The 21545-nt window shown below is 44.4% G+C and overlaps 1 protein-coding gene across 1 annotated transcript in view; it reads right to left on the bottom strand.

The window, feature by feature from the left end:
- The window catches only part of SLC51A (solute carrier family 51 subunit alpha), a 15109-nt gene extending 5531 nt beyond the window's left edge, over positions 1–9578 (bottom strand). The window contains exons 1-3 of the mRNA XM_059388010.1: positions 9339–9578; positions 8697–8791; positions 531–685 (exon numbers count right to left, since the gene is read on the bottom strand). Coding sequence (XP_059243993.1) covers positions 531–685; positions 8697–8791; positions 9339–9376 — 288 coding nt within the window. The 5' untranslated portion in view covers positions 9377–9578. The remainder of the gene's footprint in view (positions 1–530; positions 686–8696; positions 8792–9338) is intronic.
- Between the last annotated feature and the right edge of the window lie 11967 nt (positions 9579–21545).

The following is a 21545-nucleotide window of genomic DNA, read 5'->3' as shown; positions in this document are numbered from 1 at the left end:
ACACACACACACACACACACACACACACACACACACACACACACACACACCTTACAAAGAAACGGAAGTCCAGTCTTAGGTCCTGGGAGCAAGCCAGAGACCTATATAATGTCTGTGAGGGTGAGTTAAAAAGGTCTACAATATAAGGGTTGAGCTGAGTATGTCCCTATGGGGAAAAAATAGTTTCCTTCTTTCCCCTCTGAGGAACCACTGCTTTCCTCTACAGGCAGGGATATTTCTTTTAACAGTAATACTGTGGCCAGAAGTAGTGAGTAGGGATGCTGGTGGGCTGAGCAGTTTCTCTACCTGTCTCCTGGCTCTAAGAATTCAAACTCGCTGTCCCACTAATTGTTGGCTTTCCAAGCACGGGGACCTGACTGCAATCGGAAATTACAACCCCCCATTCTAAGTGCGTAGAAGCAGGCAACCCTCTGCTCACTTGGACTGCTGAGTTTAGAGGAATTCTCAAATTTCCTCTAATTGTTTAGTCTTGTTTAGTCCCTCCCAAAGGGCAGCTACAAGGCCCTCACCGTGGGTGCAGAGCTGCTCCAGAGCAGGGTGGTCCTCTTGATGGGACACCGGGTGTTCTTGTACAGGTAGACCGCATCCTCCAGGAAGATGATGACTGAGCCCAGGGCAAGCAAGGTCATGATGACTGTGAGGGCAATTTCTGCAGGGCCCAGTGCTAAAGTGGAAAGAGAGGGCAGAGTCCCCTGAGCTGAAGTCCAGGACTGAGGGGCAGGAGATATGGGCTTCTTCGTTTGGATCTAAATGGCTTTAATGTATCTAGAATTATGTGGTCTAGGCTCCCACTCATGCAGAAGAATGGCATTTTCTTAGACTTAGAGTATCTAACATGTAGCTAAAAAGTAGTCATTCTTCTGCATGGATGAGAGACTAGACCAGATAATTCTAGGTATCGTTAGGCTTACCTCAACCAGGATATAGACACCAAACAAGTTTTTACTTAATTAGCAAAAATTTTGAATTAGGAGGTTGGCTTTGCCTAGTCAACTTTACTATTTCCAGTGAAAGGTGTCATGCTAGCAGACGTGGACCAATTAACATTATAGTTAAAGCAGAATGTAATTAATGGTATACTTTAGGGCTGTTTAAATTTGATTTCAAAAATTATGTCACGAAACTGGGACGTTAGGAAGGGATCTTAACAAAAGAAAAATGGATACCCAAAAAGGCTCCAGGGACATTTGACTCGTGTTGGCCTCATAGTCAGTCTTAAATTAAAAGTGATTCAGTAGCTTTCCTCAGTGTTTACTTCAATCTTTTGAGTAGTTGTTAAAAATAGCTGCCCAGATCCTACCCTCAGCGATGCTTCTTCAAAATCTTTGTGAAGAATGTGTAATATTTTTAAAACACTTTGGGCACCTGGGTAGCTCAGTGGGTTAAGCCTCTGCCTTCGGCTCGGGTCATGATTTCAGGGTCCTGGGATCGAGCCCTGAGTCAGGCTCTCTGCTCAGCAGGGAGCCTGCTTCTCCTCTGTCTCTGCCTGCTGCTCTGCCTACTTGTGATCTCTCTCTCTCTCTGTGTCAAATAAATAAAATCTTTAAAAAAAAAAATTTTTTATACTTACTAGCACTTAATTAAAAAAACAAAATTTATTAACAGATCCACAAATGTATGGTCATCTGGTTTATGACAAAAGACTCCACTACAATTTATGGGAAAAAGGATGTTTTTTTCAAAGGATGTTTTTTCCTTTGGTGGATAAAAAAAGGACTTTGACCCCTCCTTCACATCATCCAAAAACACCTAAGTGTGAAAGTTAAAACAACGTTTTTAGAGGAAAACAGAGAAGTAGATCTTTATGACTTTAAGATAGGCAAACATCTGGGGTGCCTGGGTGGGTCAGTTGGTTAAGCGGCTGCCTTCAGCTCAGATCATGATCTCAAGGTCCTGGGATCGAGTCCCACATCGGGCTCTCTGCTCAGCAAGGAGCCTGTTTCTTCCTCTCCCTCTGTCTGCCTCTCTGCCTACTTGTGTTCTGTCTGTCAAATTAATAAGTAAAATCTTAAAAAAGAAAAAAAGACAGGCAAAATAGGACACAAAAGCACCACCCATGAATTTAAAAATTGATAAATTGGACTTTCTTAAAATTAAATATTTCCATTGGTCAAAAGAAACCATTGAAAGGACAAGCTCAGACTAAGCAAAATAAGTTAGTCAGAGAAAGACAGATCATATGATTCCCCTGATACGTGGAATATGAGAGACAAGGCAGAGGATCATGGGGGAAGAGAAGAAAAAAATGAAACAAGATGAAACCAGACAGGGAGACAAATCAAAGGGACTCTTAACCATAGGAAATAAACTGAGGGTTGCTGGAATGGAGGGGGGGTAGGAAGGATGGGGTGGCTGGGACATTGGGGAAGGTATACTATGGTAAACTGCGAATTGTGTAAGACTGATGAATCACAGACCTGTACTCCTGAAACAAATAATACATTACATGTTAATAAAAAATAAAAATAAAAACAAAATAAAAAATCATAAAGGGACACCTGGCTGGCTCAGTCGGTGGAGCATGTGACTTTTGTAAGTTTGAGCCCTATGCTGGGTGTAGAGATTACTTAAAAATAAAATCTTTATTAAAAAAGAGAAAATCACAAGGAAGAGAAAATATCTTTACAGCACTGTACATATATTTATTGGAAAAAAATCCTCATATAGGTGGACCTGCACAGTTCAAACCCATGTTGTTTATTTGTTTAAGATTTTTTATTTTATTTATTGGACAGAGAGAGAGAGCACAAGCAGCAGAGGAAGAGGGAGAAGCAGGCTCCCAGCTGAGCAGAGAGCCCGATGCCAGACTCAATCTCAGGTGCTCTAAACCCATGCTGTAAATTGTGATACATTCCCACAATAGAGTATCACACAGCAATAAAAAAAAATAATAAACTGATACATGCAACAAAACAGATTAATCTTTAATCTTTAATGATGAGTGACGGAAGCCAGACACAAGAGTATATACTGTTTGATTTTGTTTCTACAAATTAAAGAATGGGGAAAAATGATCTATAGAGATGGTAGAGGTCTAAGTAGTGGTCTCAGGAGGCATAGTAACTGGGGTGGGAGTACAAGAGACCCTACTGGTTGCTGGAAATGTTCTATTTTTTTGTCTAGGTGGTGGTTTCACAGATGTACACACAAGCAAAAATGCATCACAATATACACTTGAGATCATTACCCTTTACTGTATATAATTTAGACCTAAAAAAAAAGGTCTCATGTCGACAAAGAAGATTGCAAAATTAATAACCATGTTTGGTTATTTGTAAAATTGGGCGCCTGGGTGGCTCAGTGGGTTAAAGCCTCTGCCTTCGGCTCGGGTCATGGTCCCAGGGTCCTGGGATTGATCCCTGATCGGGCTCTCTGCTCAGCGGGGAGTCTGCTTCTTCTGCTCTCTCTGCCTGCCTCTCTGCCTACTTGTGGTCTCTGCCTGTCAAATAAATAAATCTTTTAAAATTAAATTAAATTAAACCATGTTTGGGGAGAGAAAAGTAGAAAAGAATTGAAGGAAAGAGTGGGGCACAAATATCTTTATCTTACAAAGTGCAAAGTCAGGAAGTACTGCCCCTGCTTGGCAGAATAAGAAGTTATCTAAAGGAATAATAAATCTATAAAGATAACCAACTAAAAATATTGACATAATTACACGGAGAACGGAAGAAGGTCAGGGCTGAGAGAGCACAGGAGCAGGGGGAGGGACAGAGGAAGAGAGAGAGAAGAATCCCAAGCAGAATCCTCTCCCCACCCCTCAACTGAATGTGGAGCTCCCCCTACCCCTGCAGGGCTCAATCTCACAACCCTGAGATCACCACCCCAAATCACGACATGACCCAAAATCCAGAGTCCCACACTCAACCAACTAAGCCACCCAGGTGTCCCTATTCAGTAGATTTCTCAAAGCCGATGTCCATTGTGAGAAGGCAGAGTCACTCTTCGAGGCCTCTGTTGGCAAGACTTGCCCACCTCTGCTTGACCCTTGTCCTCCCCCAGCTCAGGGAGAGCTGAGAGTAAAAAGAGACCTTTCAAAAGCTATTCAAGCCCGGAGCCTTTCCCAGTCTTCACTGACTCAACTGCTCCCTCCTCTTTGAAAATCTGGTCCACTTTGACTCCCAGAACCACAGTCCCCTTCATGGCCTCTGACCCTGGGTCTCTGGCACTGAACCCTCACCCTCTCTCACACCCTGTGTTCCCCCATGTCAAACACCAAAGCTTCGCTGGTCCCTGTTTACTGAGGTTTGGGATTTCCTTACCACTCCTACACCCCTTCAGCCTCCCAATGACCATGTCAGCGGTGCCACCTCCTGAGCTTGGTGGCGTTCGGTTTCTGCCCATTCAGTTTTTCTCCCTAGTTCCCAGTGGCTGGCTTCTCCTCACTGAGATCCCCGTTCAAATGCCCCTCCTTCACCAGCTTTCCCTGAGTGCCCCATCTCTCTCCCACAGTGAGGTTATTTACATATTTATTTATTTGTCTCTTTTCTGCTGCCTACCCCTCCCCCCAACACACACTTGTAAAGTCCTGCAAGGCAGGGACTTTGTCAAACTTTGTTCTCTGTTCCATCTCCGAGTGCGTGGAACAGCAACTGTGGCTATTTGTTGAGTGAAAGAAATAACCCATGTGAATTCCTATTGTCATCTCCATTTATAGGCTTTTCCAGGAAACTAAGCTTAGAGTTTAAGCACCTTACCCATGGTCACACAGCCTGGAAGTTACCGGGCTGGAATTGAAACCCAGGGGTTTCTGGCTAAGCCCATACTCTTAACTATTTCACAGGCTGACTCTTGGTGTGCGTTCCCACAGCTATGGGAGGGAATGTGGAGCGAAATGAACAATGAGACGCAACCCTAACAAGTTGTTTAAGTTTGTGAAGGTGGGCTGGGGGCATATGTGACTCTTCAGTACAGACATGATTTGCAGTTTCTTTTAACTTCTGGCTTTGACGGTCTATATTCTTTCTCCTACTTATAGTATCTATAGGCTCTTGTATTCACTGCCACAACACAAAAGCTAAGAAAGAAGTTTCTCAGCATCCATAGATCCTGACACTACTGCTCTCCATGCAACTCATTTATTCTTTGGAGATTGTCCCCTATCTTATTTTCTGCATCTTAATAGATATGGGACAAAAATGTTCAATGGCCAGAGGCTTTATGGAGATGCCTTAAAGTTAAACCTGTTTCCTCCCATACTCAAGTTTTTAATCTGCTTTATACTGTAATTTCCTAGTGGAGGTTATAGAATATAACTTTTATAAAACTTATTTTTTTTACAGATTCTGTGTTCATGAGGCACTACTCGAGATTCATATTCCAAGAAACACACTTTGGGAAAAGCTTGTCTAACTGACCATTTTGAATACATTTACACCTTTAGCAACTAGCAAATTTCCCACCATATCCCCAATAGGATGATTTTTTAAAAAAAGTAATGAAAACGGGACGCCTGGGTGGCTCAGTTGGTTAAGCAGCTGCCTTCTGCTCAGGTCATGATCCCAGCGTCCTGGGATCGAGTCCCACATCGGGCTCCTTGCTCCGCAGGGAGCCTGCTTCTCCCTCTGACTCTGCCTTCCACTCTGTCTGCCTGTGCTCGCTCTCACTCTCTCTCTCTCTTACAAATAAATAAATAAAATCTTAAAAAAAAAAAGTAATGAAAACAATATTAGAGCATTAAAATCTTGAAAGAGTATCCCCCATAATTTCAGCTAGTTCCTAACCAGAGGTTATTTTCATATCTGCGTGTTTGTCTTCAAGAGAGTTAAGAGCATAGGCTCTGGAGTCAGAGATACCTGTGTTCCAAGTAAAATCCCACTTGGTGCTTGCTCTTGACCTTGGACAGCTTATTCATCCTCCCTCTAACCTCTTAGCACAGCATCTCGCAAGTAGTATTTGTTCAATAAAAGGTAGCTTTAAAAAACAACACCCGGGTTAAAGTGCATACCTATTGTATTACTGCAATTATATTATAAAATTGTGTACATTTTTAACTAGCATTTCATCATAGCCATCAAAAATGATTTTTAAATCACAAAAGTTTCAAAAATAAAAACAAAAGAGCAAACAGAAAGATATCTTTCTATATTGCCTTTTGTAAAAAACGTTTGTATTTTACATTTAGGTATTTTAGCTGTCTGGGTTAAACCTACACTGGATCTGTTTTCACACGGATCCCCGCCCCGCCCCGGGACAAATACATTGTCTAGATGACTTCTTGACGATTCCGTTCTGCCCACTGAGGGGGTGGGGGGTGGGCAGGGGCATCACTTCACAGAGCGCATGCCCGAGCAGGCGCTATTTCTGGGCGCCTGTTCGGTTCCACGTTTCTACTTGTTAGGTCCTTTGCACGTCAGTGTTCATTGCTTAGCCTCGTTCTAGGTCTTAACCCCTGGTAGGGCAGGTGCCCTCCACACTTGTTTTCAAAATTGCCTTGGCTTTTCCTGGCTCATCACTCTTTCACAGAAATGTTTGGATCGGTCCATTTAAGAATCCTGGAGGGAGTGTCATCGCAATCATACCACAGGCATTTCAAAAACAGATTTGGTAATTCTCCCCCAAGAGCTCCTCCTTCAATGGCAGCCAAGTTTAAGGAGCAACAGTTTATAGGCTAAGGAGGAAGAGTTTTGCCACGTCCTCAGGGCAAGCCTCTTTGGGGCTTTCCAGTTTCTCGGGGTCATCGCCGCTGCCCTCAGCCTGCCGCGATCCCCAGCGGGGTAGTTGCGGGATCTTTTCCTTCACTCGCCCGGTCTAGCTATCTCGCAGGCAGCTCGCTCTTTCTTGGGCTTGCTTCGGTTTTCCAACCCCCGCTCTCTTCCCAGACACCGTTCCGGCTCAGACTCATGTTCCCTATGCTGGGCTGGGGCGATGGTCTCCAATGCATAGCCCGGCTTCTCGAGGCCCTCCTTCCCCGAAGTCCATCCCGTTTACTGATTAATGATTTTGCAGCCCTGTCCAGCCCCTCCCAATCTCGGAGCCCTCCCCGGCTCCTTCCGTCCGCAGGATAAAGTGCAACTCCCCCGCCTGAACTCCTCACGCCCCACCTCACCTGCCCAGCCCTCTCGGTTGTCCCCTGCTTCTCCACCAGCGACCTGGAACCCTGCGGGATCAAGGTGCTCGGGGTCCGCGGCACGTGCCTGCCCCTTCTGTCTCGATCCCAACCCAGCAGCGCGCGCTGCCTGCTCTCCGCTCTTCGACATTCCCCCTGGGAACGAGGCAGAGCGCTGGGCTACCAGACCCAGCATGGTCTCCCTTCTTTGAAGATCCCTGGGGCCTCTATTTGCACATCTGTCGCAAAGCAATGTGAGATCGATTTTTCCTGTGTGAGGCTGGGTTTCTCAATCTCAGCACCGTGGACACTTTGTTCAAGGCAACTCCTTGTGGTGGGGGACTTGCCTTTGTGTTCAGGGCAGCATCCCTGGCCTTTCCCCCACTAGATGCCCGTTGCGCCCTCTAGTCGGGGCCACTGAAACAGTCTCTGCGCATTACCAGAAGTTCCTTGGGGGACAAAATAGCGTCTGGTTGGCAAACTGCTAATGGAACACTTGTCCCACCAGCTGCACTCTGAACGAGAGGTTCCTGGAGCTGGACAGAGAAGCTGACTACGAGCACGGACCCCAGAGCAGTTGCAAAGCCTCTCTGGACACTCTGGAAAGTGTTGTCATTCGCTCTGAAACCAGGCTGAACATTGTCCAAGCACGTGCCCCTGTCTGCCTCCTGATCCACGCTGACCACATCCTGTGTGGTCAGAAAGTCTACTCCCTGAAGTGACCATATCAGGAAGGAGGTTATGCAAAAACATTAAAGATACCATAGAGGGGGTCCCTGGGTGGCTCAGTTGGTTAAGTGTCTTCCTTGGGCTCATGTTGTGATCCCCAGGTCGTGGGATCAAGCCCCGAATTGGGCTCCCTGATCAGTAGGGAGTCTGCTTCTCCCTCTCCCTCTGCCCCTCACCACCATACTCATGCTCTCTCCCTCAAATGAATAAATAAATCTTTATATTAAAAAAGATACCATAGAGACACAGACTCCTCTTCATCAATGTCTAAGAGGTGTTAATCATGCAGTAGGAAAACGAAATGAAATAGGGATAGGAGCCATGTTTGCTATAAAAAAGCTAGGGTCGTTTGGTTGTCATATAGGCAGCCAGGGAATAAACTGAGACCTGTCTTCTGCTTTTCATTTTCAAAGCAATTCAGTATAAGATCTAGTTGGCCAACATTGTTGGAATACTTCTACAGGCTCGCCTAAGTTTTAAGGACATTATTCATAGCGACCACCCCTCTAGAATGACCCTTTCCCAGAGGCTCTTGTGCAGGCCCCAAGGGGGATTCTCTGGGGCTTGGATCATATGGGCGCCATCTTGAATCCCTGGTTGGCTCTGGGGTGTGAACAATACTCCAGGCCAGTGTCCCCAACTTGCAGGAGCTTTGAGGCTGGGATCTGTGGGGGGTCCAGCATGCAGCTTTGTCTCCCTGGCTACGCTACAATGCCCCTCTTCTGGCCTCTTGGATCCTTGAAGAGTTGCTCTTCTCTAAGGCCTTAACCATGACAGACAGATGCTCTACAGGCAGGCTGGCTCAGGACCACCTTTCATCAGCATCACTCAGGTGTCTTGGCTCCCTGCAGGGATGCTCATTTCTCCTCTCAGCTCCCTCTGGGGAGGGCCCCTGACTCACCTCTCAGAAGCTGGGCTGCAGTGGGAGCATGAGAGAAGCAGGCAGACGAGATGCTGTAATTGGTTTTCAGTAACTCCAGAAGATCTGCTGTGTACCTGTAGAGATACCAGCCTGTGTTCAGAACATGGAAGGTACCAGAAGGAATACCAATTATCTCACACTCCCTCAAACACTTCTGAGTTCAGGGAGCTTGTACATTTCCCCTCGATGCCCCAGTTCTTAGCGGAAATGGCAAATGGGCCAGGCTAGTGTATAAGACAAGTGCCCCAGGGCTATAGGCAGGCCTGACTTTGGTGCCCACTCTCTCCACTTCCACTGGGGCAGCAGGTCAGGCACTGACAAGAGAAAAAGGGTAGGGCCTCAGAGAAAGAGTGGGCCCTAAGTACCAGGGATGGGTCCACAGCTCTATGCCTGCCCCTCACAGCCCCCACCTTTGGGATTTTTCTCTTCCCCACTGAGCGCAAAGCCAAGGCTCTGAAGGGTCACACTGACCTCAGGGACAGCCAAACCATTGTTCATCTGCCCCATTCTGTGTCCTAGGAGCCAAAGGCCCTGGAAGGGAGATAGGGCCAGGCCAGCATGCTAGGGGCCTCCGCTGCTTAGCAACTGGTTCCTGGCTCTAGGCCTGCCACCCTCACTCACCTGGGGTCAAGTTTTATCTGAGTCCTGTCTGGCTCCATCGTCTTCTCTCCCTCTCTGGCTTTCCCAGCAAGCAGTGAGGGGCAAGGAAGGGCAGGCAGGTGGGGGCCCTGAGGGAGGTGGCTCCCACGAGTCTTTCTGCCCACTGGCCTTTGTCAGAGCAAGGACCGCGGCCACGTGTAGGTGCACTGGCAGGATCTTCTCCTCTGCCTCTCTGTTCTCGGGCTTCCTGTGCCCACAGGTCCCTAGAGCTTATCTCAGAGTTCACCCCAGAGGAATTTGATCCTCTTGGCTGGCTGAGTGCCCTGGTTCCTGACTCCTCCCTCTCCCTAGGTGTTGTCCTTCCTTTCTCCCTCCCACCAACGCCTTTGGACACCCTTTGCTACCTGCCAGCCCTCACCCCATATCCCCTCTAAGGAGTCTTCTAGGGTGCTGGTCAAATAAAGTTCTCTATCCTCCCTGCAATACTACCAGTCAGCAAACCCAGGTCTCCCAGAACCTGGCTGGAACTTGATCTCTGGTCCCCTGGAGACGGGATAGTCAAGGCCAGCTCCCTCACTGTGTTGACACTTTGGTCTGGCGTGTGGAAGGGAGAATGAGCTGGAAAAGCCAGATGAGGCCCATGTGGGTTTCCCAAATCTCAGCCTTCCTTATCTTGGTGAGGGGTTTATCCTGCCAAACAGCAGCCAAAGACACAGCAAAGATGCAGAGGGACTTAAGACGCAAAAGCTGACGAGTGAGACTTCCAAGCATTTGGACAGCTTCTGGAAAGCTGTGCCAAAGTATGTTTCTCAACTTTTTATTGATTAGTGATCTCTTTTCTCTCTAAGTAGATTTATTAGCACCACACTCTAATCAGCTGAGCTAACCGGCCCACCGGCCCACCGTAGATTTAAAGCCATTTGAGCCCAAGCACAGTACCCCAGGGTTCCTGGCCCAGGGCCCAATACACATGGAGTGAGAGCGCTTTAGAAGTGGTCACGTGACTGATAAACTCAGGAAAGCTCAGTGACAGCTGCTGCAAATGTGTGCCCTGGGCACTATAGAAAATGCAGTTTGTTCCTTATCTTGTTGAAATTTTATAACTGCTCTTGGAAGGTGAGTACTGTCTTTATTCCCATTTTACAGATGAAGAAACTGAGGCTCACAGAAGTTCTGATATCCAGGTTGGATAGAAAGCCATGAGAGTGTGGAGAGAGGCTAAAGGGACCTAGGTCAGGAGGTCTGTTGAGCTTCAGATAAGAATTTTGAAAGTAAGAAAAGGGTCCATGAGAGGGTCAACAGAGTAGATCCTGGGGTGGTGAGGAGCTATAGTCAGAGGAAGTAGTTATTGGTGGTACCAAGAGGACTCTCTACTACTATCCCCGTACATTGAAAATGTCTCCCCGGGGCCAAGCACGGTTTTGTCCCTCTTTTATCCTCCTCCTAAAGTACAACTCTCGGGACAGGACAGCCCAGGGATCCAGGAGTCTCGGGGACCCAGTTATCTCCTGAGGTGGAAGTGACGGCACAAGGAATACAAGGGCATTGACCAGGGTCACTTGCCTTGGTCCCACCCTGACAGACACAGGCTGACTCAGCAGCCTTGGCCATGTGACAGGAATGCCCCCTGGGTCATTCATCTCTAGCCTGGTGAGAGGCCTTGAGCTTAATTGTCTCAAGCCTGAACTTTAGACTTCCTCAGAGCAAGTAACCGGGCACTGAGGATGTTCTCTGAAACTTCTTCAGGACAGAACTGCGGGAGGCAGGAAAGGGGGAATGAAGAGTGAGAGAGAGAGTCAGGAAGGGAAGGCGACTGGGTGGACACTCTGGGCGGCAGGGGCTGGGAGGCCCGGGGGAGACTGGCTGATTCTTAGGTTGGATGAGGATGAAGAGAGAAATAATGGTGTGTTGGTGAGAGGGAGGACTTTAGAGCTCTGAGGGAGTACTGCGGCCCCACCCAGAGTCCCTAGGTAGCTATCTTCCGGGCAGTGTCACCCACAATTAGTCAAGGGCAGTGATGGCCTGACTCAAAGCCAGTCCATCCCAAGCTAAGGTATGGCCAGAGAAGATGAGCTGGACCAGCCAATCAGATTCGTCTCTTGCTAATTTTGGACAGCTTGCTGTCAAACACTGAATTTTAGGCCCAAGAGGAATGAATCATTCTTTGTTTCATTTTTTGGCTTAATTATTCTCACCAAATTATATGATTGCCTGATAGGATGCCTGTCACTTCAGTTTTGGCTCTCTCAGTGTAAGGACCATTTTTGAAAAATCCAAATATAAAAATACCTATAAGTTTCATCAGTTTTCCTCAGGGATCCTCAATCATTTGATATTTAAAGGCCATTCTCTCTTTTTTTAAAAAAAAAATGCCTCATTGAGATAAAATTCACATAACATAAAACTCACTTTTTTAGTCATTGTAAAGTATATAATTCGGTGATTTTAGTGTATTCATAATGTTGTGTAACTATCACCATTTATCTAATTGCAGAATATTTCCATTAGTCCAGAAAGAAACCTCCTACTTCCCAATTCTTCCTTCTTCCCATTCTTCACAACCACTAATCTACTTCCTCTCTCTATTGATTTGGTCCAATTCCGAACACGTACCTGAACAGACACTTGTCATTACAATACATGGTGTTTCATGCCTGACTTTTTTTTTTTTTTAAGATGTATTTATTTGACAGAGAGAGAGCACAAGTAGGCAGAGAGGCAGACAGAGGGAGAAGGGGAATCAGGCTCCCCGCTGAGTAGAGAGCCCAATGTGGGACTTGATCCCAGGACCCTGAGATCATGACCCAAGCCAAAGGCAGAGGCTTAACCCACTGAGCCATCCAGGTGCCCCTGACTTTTTTTATTCAGCATGTTTTCAAGGTTTGTTTGCAGTGTATACTGGTCTCTGACTCCTTCTTACAGCTGAATAATATTCCATTGTGTGGATATGCCGTATTTTGTTTAGCCATTCATCAGCTGTGGGCACTCGGGTTGTTTCCATTTTCTGGCTGTTAGAATAATTCTGCTACTTTCCTGGACTCATTGACTAGCTCTGATTGTGTGTGTGTGTGTGTGTGTGTGTGTGTGTGAATACTGTTAACTATATACAAAATTGTACCACCTGCAAATGGAGATTTGCAGTGTGGGTGCTTTTTTTAAAAAAATAATTTTATTTATTTTTATTTTATTTTGTGTGAGAGAGAGACCTGGGATCATGACCTGAGCTGAAGGCGGGCATGCTTAACCAACTGAGCCACACAAGTGCCCGCAGCGTGGATGCTTTTATTACTTTTTTTTTAACCTAATTGCTCATGGCTAGAACTTCAGTATAATGTTAAATAAAAGTGACAAAAGCAAACATACTTGTCTTGTTCCTGATCTTACAAGGAAAGCTTTCAGTCTTTCACCATTAAGTATGATGTTAACTATGTGTTTTTCATAAATGCCCTTTATTTGAGAAAGGTCCCTTCTATTCCTAGTATTGGAGTGTTTTAATCATGGAGTAGTATTAGATTTTGCAAATGCCTTTTTTGCAGCCTTTTAAGACAGCCGAGTATGTTTTTCTTTCTCTCAATTACTGTGGGGGAGTACATTGGCTGATTTGTATACATTCAACAGCTCTCAGGTTCCTGGGATAAATCCCAGTTGCTAGGGGCACCTGGGTGGCTCACTGGGTTAAAGCCTCTGCCTTTGGCTTGGGTCATGATCTCAGGGTCCTGGGATGGAGCCCCCATCGGGCTCTCTGCTCAGCAGGGAGCCAGCCTGCTTCCCCCTCTCTCTGCCTGTCTCTCTGCCTACGTGTGATCTCTCTCTCTGTCTGTTAAATAAATAAACAAATAAATAAAATCTTTCTTTAAGTAAAAAATAAAAAGTGGTTAAAATGGTAAAATTTATGTTATCACGCTAGAAAAAAGAGAAAAATACCCCAGTACTTCCACATTGAGATGTGAGTGAACCAAAATGTAAAAGGGCAATTCACAAAACAGCTACAAGAAAATGACCTCCAGGTGTATAAGAATACTTAATTTTTTAAAAAATTAATTATTTTTTTATTTAAATTCACTTAATTAACATATAGTGTATGTGAGTGAACCAAAGAGATGTGAGTGAACCAAAATGTAAAAGGGCAATTCACAAAATAGCTACAAGAAAATGACCTCCAGGTGTATAAGAATACTTAATTTTTTAAAAAAATTAATTATTTTTTATTTAAATTCACTTAATTAACATATAGTGTATTATTAGTTTCAGAGATAGAGGTCAGAGATTCATCAGTCTTTTTTTTTTTTTTAAGATTATTTATTTATTTATTTGACAGACAGAGATCACAAGCAGGCAGAGAGGCAGGCAGAGAGAGAGGAGGAAGCAGGCTCCCCGCTGAGCAGAGAGCCCGATTCGGGGCTCGATCCCAGGACCCCTGGACCATGACCAGAGCCGAAGGCAGCGGCTTAACCCACTGAGCCACCCAGGCGCCCCCAGAGATTCATCAGTCTTATGTAACATCACGTGCCCTCCTTGATGTCCATCACACAATCACCCCAACGCCCTCCTTATGGTTTGTCTCCCTCTCTGATTTTGTCTTCCTTTATTTTTCCCTACCTTTCCCTATGGTCCTCTGCTTTATTTCTTAAATTCCACATATCAGTGAGATCATATGATAATTGTCTTTCTCTAATTGACTTATTTTGCTTAGCATAATACCCTCTAGTTCCATCCATGTTGTTGCAAATGGCAAGATTTCATATTTTTTTTTGGTGGCTAAGTAATATTCCATTGTATATATACACTGCATCTTCTTTATCCATTCATTAGTCAGTGGACATTTGGGCTCTTTCCATAGTTTGGCTCTTGTGGACATTGCTGCAATAAACAGTGGGGTCCAGGAGCCACTTCAAATTACAACATTTTATCTTTGTTGTAAATACCTAGTAGTGCAGTTGCTGGATTGTAGGGTAGCTCTATTTTCAACTTTTTGAGGAACCTCCATACTGTTTTCCAGAGTGGCTGCACCAGCTTGCATTCCCACCAAGAGTGTAGGAGGGCTCCTCTTTCCCCACATCCTCGCCAACATCTGTCATTTCCTGACTTTTTAATTTTAGCCATTCTGACTGGTGTGAGTGGTATCTCATTGTGGTTTTGATTTGTATTACCCTGATGCCGAGTGATGTTGAGCATTTTTTCATGGGTCTTTTGGCCGTTTGGACATCTTCTTTGGAGAAATGTCTGTTCATGTCTTCTGCCCATTTCTTGATTGGATTATTCATTTTTTGGGTGTTGAGTTTAAAAGTTCTTTATAGATTTTGGATACTAGCCTTTTAACTGATAAGACATTTGCAAATATCTTCTCCCATTCTGTCAGTTGTCTTTTGGTTTTGTCAACTGTTTCCTTTGCTGTGCAGAAGCTTTTAATCTTGGTGAAGTTCCAATAGTTCATTTTTGCCTTTGCTTCCCTTACCTTTGGAGACGTGTCTAGCAAGAAATTGCTGTGGCCGAGGTCAGAGATGTTGCTGCCTGGAGTTCTCCTTTTTGATGGATTCATGTTTCACATTTAAGTCTTTCATCCATTTTTAGTCTATTTTTGTGTGTGGTGTAAGGAATCGGTCCAGTTTCATTCTTCTGCATGTGCTGTCCAATTTTCCCAACACCATTTGTTGAAGAGACTGTCTTTTTTTCATTGGACATTCTTTCCTGCTTCATTGAAGATTAGTTGACCATAGAGTTGAGGGTCCATTTCTGAGTTCTCTATTCTGTTCCATTGATCTATGGGTCTGTTTTTGTGCCAGGACCACACTGTCTTGATAATTATAACATTTTAATAGAGCTTGAAGTCCGGAATTATGATGTCACCAACTTTGGTTTTCTTTTTTAACATTCCTTTGGCTGTTTGGCGCTTTTCTGTTTCCACACAAATTTTAGGATTATTTGTTCTAGCTCTGTGAAAAGAGTTGGTGATTTTTTTAAAAGATTATATTTATTTATTTGAGAGAGAGAACACAAGCAGCGGGAGCTGCAGAGGGAGAGAGAGAAGCAGACTCCCCACTGAGCTGGGAGCCCAATGCATGGCTCAATCCCAGGACCCTGGGATCATGACCTGAGCTGAAGGCAGACGCTTAACTGACCGAGACACCCAGGTGTTGCAAAAATTGATGGTATTTTGATAGGGATTGCATTGAATGTATGGATTGCTCTGGGTAGCATGGACATTTTAACAGTATTTGTTTTTCCAATCCATGAGCACAGAACATTTTTCCATTTCTTTGTGTCTTCCTCAATTTCTTTCATAAGTGCTCTATAGTGTTCTGCCTACAGGCCCTTTGCCTGTTTGGTTAGGTTTATTCCTAAGTATCTTATGGTTTTGGGTGCAATTGTAAATGGGACTGACTCCTTAATTTCTCTTTCTTCTATCTCTTTGTTGGTGTATAGAAATGCAATTGATTTTCGTGCAGTGATTTTATATCCTGCCACTTTGCTGAATTTTTGTATGAGTTCTAGCAGTTTTGGAGTGGAGTCTTTTGGGTTTTCCACATAGAGTATCATGTCATCTGCAAAGAGTGAGAGTTTGTCTTCTTCTTTACTGATTCGGATGCCTTTAATTTCTTTTTGTTGTCTGATCACCAAGTCTAGGACTTCTAGTACTATGTTAAACAATAGTGGTGTTGGTAGACATCCCTGTTGTGTTCCTGACCTTAGGGGGAAAGCTCTCAGTTTTTCCCCATTGAGAATGGGCTGTGGGCTTTTTGTATATAGTTTCTATGATATTAAGGTATGTTCCCTCTATCCCTACACTGTAGAGAGTTTTAATCAAGAAGGATGCTGACGGGCGCCTGGGTGGCTCAGTGGGTTAAGCCGCTGCCTTCGGCTCAGGTCATGATCTCAGGGTCCTGGGATCGAGTCCCGCATCGGGCTCTCTGCTCAGCAGGGAGCCTGCTTCCTCCTCTCTCTCTCTCTGCCTGCCTCTCTGTCTACTTGTGATCTCTCTCTGTCAAATAAATAAATAAAATCTTTAAAAAAAAAAAAAAAAAGAAGGATGCTGACTTTGTCAAATACTTTTTCAGCTTCTATTGAGAGTATCATATGGTTCTTGTTCTTTCATTAATGTAGTGCATCACATTGATTGATTTGTGGGTGTTGCAAAAACCTTGCAGCCCAGGAATAAATCCCACTCTGTCATGGTGAATAATCCTTTTAATGTACTGTTGGATCCTATTGGATAGTATCTTGTGAGAATTTTCGCATCGGTGTTCATCAAGGATACTGGTCTGTAATTCTCCTTTTTGGTGGGGTCTTTGTCTGGCTTTGGGCTCAAGATAAAGCTGGCCTCATAGAAGGGGTTGGAAGTCTTCCTTCTATTTCTATTTTTTGAAACAGTTTCAAGAGAGAAGATATTAATTCTTTTTTAAATGTTTGGTAGAATTCCCCTGGGAAGCTGTCTGGCCCTGGGCTCTAGTTTGTTGGGAGTTTTGTGGGTTTTTTTAAAAAGATTTTATTTATTTATTTGACACACAGAGATCACAAGTAGGCAGAGAAGCAGGCAGAGAGAGAGGAGGAAGCAGGCTCCCTGCTGAGCAGAAAGCTTGATGCGGGGGCTCAATCCCAGGATCCTGAGATCATGACCTGAGCTGAAGGCAGAGACTTTAACCCACTGAGCCACCCAGGAGCCCCTGTTGGGAAGTTTTTGATGACTGCTTCAATTTCTGCTGGTTATAGGTCTGTTCAGGTTTTCTGTCTTCCTATTTCAGTTTTGGTAGCTTTTACATTCCTAGGAATTCAGCCATTTCTTCCGGATTGCCTAATTTGTTGGCATATAGTTGCTCATAATATGTTCTTGTAACTGTATTTTGTTGGTGTTGGTTGTGATCTCTCCTGTATCACTCATTATTTTACTTATTTGGGTCCTTTCTCTTCTCTTTTTGATAAGTCTGGCCAGGGGATTTTCAATCTTATTAATTGTGCTTCTCTTTTTTGGGGTGAGTTTTTCCATCCTGTCATTCTCCTACCTTGCAGAAAGTGGTCACTTTTCTATTTGTACAAATATAGCATTTTTTTCTTAGAACTCCGGTTGAGTTCACAGGTGTTCAGAATGATTTGATAGCTATCTCTGAACTCCTGGGACAAAAGTAAGGTCTCCTACTCCTCTGACATCTTGGAAAATCTTCCTTTCTTAATATCATAAGTGATTTAAGGAGATATAAATGAAAAGATCAAGGTGTCATTTGTCATATATAAAATTTGAGAAATTACTTTATGTTAATATTTAATTATAGTGTTTGTATTATAATATGGTTATGCTCATAACAGCAGTGTAAACATTTATAAACCTTCTGGAAAGAATCTTGTAAATTATGCAAGTTTTAAGTATTCACATTTATCGACCTGGAATCCACCCATGAGGTGTGTATTCTGAGGAAACCAGGGGAGATGCAGGCATCTGGAGGACACAGAAGCACCACGTGAACAAAGGACTCTTGCGAGCTGAGGAAGCAAACTCAGCGAGTATATTTAGCAGAAAATTCCAGGGAAACAGGAGAGCAAGTGCGACGAGGGACCCAGGACTGGAGTGTGCCAGATGTGTTTGGGGAAGAGCACAGAGGCCAGTGTGCCTGAGCAAGGGACTGAGTGTTAGGAAATGAGATCAGAAAGTTAGAGGAGCTGGGTCAGGGAGGGCCTTGAAGGCCACAGTAAGGACTTTGGACTTTGAGTAAGGAAAGCAAGAGCTGGGCGGTCCTGACCAGAGGCCATGATGTAGGTTCTAAAAGGATCAGGAGCTACTCTTTGGAACAGAGTCTATGAAAGGTCAAGGACAGAAGAGGCCCGGGTCAGTTAGGATGCTACCGCAATATCCAGCCAAGACAGTGGGGTGGCTTGGACTTGTGAGATTCTCTTTTGATGGCAGAGCTGGTGGATGGGATGTGGGATAAGAGGTAAAGACAGGAGTCAGGAGACTCCATGGGTTTGAGCTGAACAATAGGGTGAATGAAATCCTAATTACTGGATGGAACAGCACGGGGGAGAAGTCGGTTTTCGGAAGAAGGAATCCAGTGATTGACTCTGACAGAGAGCTGTCCACGCTGGGGGTCGCCTGAGCTTATTGTAAGGCAGTCTGTAGTCATGTGGCTATTCCCCGCGGCCCTTTCTCTCCTCCTCTGACGTTTCTTCCAGAAGACAAGATCTCTGGTCTGCAGCTTCCAGCAGGGACTTCCAGACAAATAGGAAAGGAGCAGAGAAACTGTATGTTGATGACAAGGCACTTTAACTTGTTTACAGCGAACGTTATCAGAATGGAGGAGAGTGGCATCTCTGTTGGGGTGAGGTACATAAGTGATGGGTCCCCATAATTATTCTGTGAAGACTCACTGGTAATTAACCTGAGGCAACAAAAGCAATTAGTGAAAAGTGAAAACACTGACCAATCTGTTACATAAAGTGTGTGCCAAATTAGCTGCCAGTTGACATACGTGTGACAAAGTTGACCGAGGAACAAGGGCACCTGGGTGGCTCGGTCAGTTAAACGTCTGCCTTCAGCTCAGGTCATGGTTCCAGAGTTGGGCTTCCTGTTCCTCCCTCTCCCCGATTTGTGCTCTCTCTCTTTCAAATAAATAAGTAAAATCTTTAAAAATTAATATAAAATAAAAATAAAACTAAGGAGTAAAATGTTCTCAGAAGCCAATTTGTTGACAGTCTGGGCTGGCTTTGCACTGGAATTTGAATGTACTTTTACCCACTCTGCAAGAGTATCCAAATTATTGGGTGCCTGGGTGGCTCAGTGGGTTAAGCCACTGCTCAGGTCATGATCTCAGGGTCCTGAGATCGAGTCCCGCATCGGGCTCTCTGCTCAGCAGGGAGCCTGCTTCCCTCTCTCTCTCTCTGCCTGCCTCTCTGCCTACTTGTGATCTCTCTCTGTCAAATAAATAAATAAAATCTTTAAAAAAAAAAAAAAAGAGTATCCAAATTACTGAGAAACATATTCATATTGGTAAACTTTTACCCAAATAAACAAGAGATTAAATCTTTTTTTAAACTTATGTGTTTACCCCTCAACGTGGGCCCTCTATATAGGGCAGCTCTCACCATACTGTTGAGCACAGAAGAAAATTTGGAACACGTTTATCGTATTTCTATGTTAACAGCCTTCCAGGCTTGACTGTGCCATGTCACAGGTCATGAGGGGGCAGAGGAAGCCTTTGGTGTCACCTTGCGGTCAAAAAGACACAAGGTCAAATTTATTTTTCTGAAGTTGGGCCCCAGCATCAGAGAATAGCAACATCAAGGAGAATTGTTGCTATGTGAGAGTACAGGTGTCCTATTATTTTTTTTTTAAGATTTTATTTGTTTATTTGACAGACAGAGATCACAAGTAGGCAGAGAGGCAGGCGGAGGGTGGGGGGGCAGAGGGGAGCAGGCTCCCAGTACCCTGGGATCATGACCTGAGCCAAGGCAGAGGCTTTAACCCACTGAGCCACCCAGGGGCCCCTGTCTGTTGTATTATTAATCAGACTAACAGTCTTTTACATGACAGAGCAGAAGGTAACGTAACTAATGCTCAGCATTTTCAGGTTTTTAAAATGATTTTTAAAAAAGATTTTATTTATTTATTTGACACAGAGAGAGAGACAGTGGGAGAGGGAGAAGCAGGCTTCCTGCTGAGCAGGGAGCCCAATGCAGGGCTGATCCCGGACCCCAGGATCATGATCTGAGCCAAAAGCAGATGTTTAACAACTGAGCCACCCAGGCACACCACATTTTTTTTTTAAGAAGTAAATAATCTCCTATCATCCTATTTATTTGCTTATTTCCCCAAACAACAAAGAAATAAGTAAGTGAATAGACCCCATGAGATTATTAACTAACTTTAATATTTATCAAGATGTAGTAATTTTAAATGTGCATACATATATAGTTATATGAAATTATGACAAATGAAAATTTCTAAAACTTTAAACCCTAATTTTTAAAAAAGATTTTATTTATTTGTCAGAGAGAGGGTGCGTGCACAAGCGGGGGAGCAGCAGGCAGAGGGAGAAGCAGGCTCCCTGCTGAGAAAGAAGCCCGAAGTGGGGCTTAATCCCATGGCTTTGGGATCATGACTTAAGCCAAAGGCCACCCAGGTGCCCCAAACCTTAATATTTGAAATACAATCAAATATAGTATAGTATTTTTTAAAATGTTGTATTTATTTAATAATAATAATCTCTATATCCCAGGCGGGACCCAAATTCATGACCCTGAGATCAAGAGTAGCATGCTCTTTTTTTTTTTTTTAAGATTTTATTTATTTATTTGACAGACAGAGATCACAAGCAGGCAGAGAGGCAGATGGCGGGGGTGGAGCAGGCTCCCGGCCGAGCAGAGAGCCCGACGCGGGGCTCGATCCCAGGACCCCAAGATCATGACCCGAGCCGAAGGCAGAGGCCCTAACCCACTGAGCCACCCAGGCACCCCACGAGTCGCATGCTCTTTTGACTGAGCCAGCCCAAGTGCCCCTTATAAGATCGTATTCTTACTTAAAACACCAATTATAACACATTAATTTGAATGTCGTGAAGAAAAACTGTATACATAAGAAAATATAAATAACAATAATTGTGCATTGCTCTGATTTTAACCAAATTAATTTCCTCAAAATGTTCCAGTTCATTTAGTACAATTCAAAGTAGGACTTTTGGAATTACATTTATTTTTAAAAGATTTATTTACTTATTTTAGAGAGAGAGGAGGGAGCATTAAGCAGGAGAGGACAGGAGGAGGGGGAGAGAGAATCGCAAGCCGACTTCATGCTCAGCAGAGCCGGATATGGGAACCAAGAGCCAGATGCTGAGCCAACAGTGCCACCCAGGCACCTCCGGAATTACTTTTTTTTTTAAAGACTTTATTTATTTATTTGACAGAGAGACATCACAAGTAGGCAGAGAGGCAGGCAGAGAGAGCGGGGGATAGGTGGGGGGCAAGCTTCCTGCTGAGCAGAGAGCCCGACGTGGGGCTTGATCCCAGGACCCTGAGATCATGACCTGAGCCGAAGGCAGAGAGGCTTAACCCACTGAGCCACCCAGGTGCCCCGGAATTACTTTTTGAAGAAGAATACAATCACTGTTAGAATTAAAGTGACATTTTAAATGGCCATTCAACACACAGGAGCTCTGAAAATATGTGCAGAAGACTCCCACTTTATTGGTGGCAGTGCTGAGGCTAATTGGTGGCGCTGGGTCACAGAGCTATGCCCTCGCTGCAGGA

Source organism: Mustela nigripes, chromosome 2 (assembly GCF_022355385.1).
Source record: "Mustela nigripes isolate SB6536 chromosome 2, MUSNIG.SB6536, whole genome shotgun sequence".
Taxonomy (NCBI): domain Eukaryota; kingdom Metazoa; phylum Chordata; class Mammalia; order Carnivora; family Mustelidae; genus Mustela; species Mustela nigripes.
Note: the sequence above shows the minus strand (reverse complement) of the source record. Positions and strands in the feature narration are given on the sequence as shown.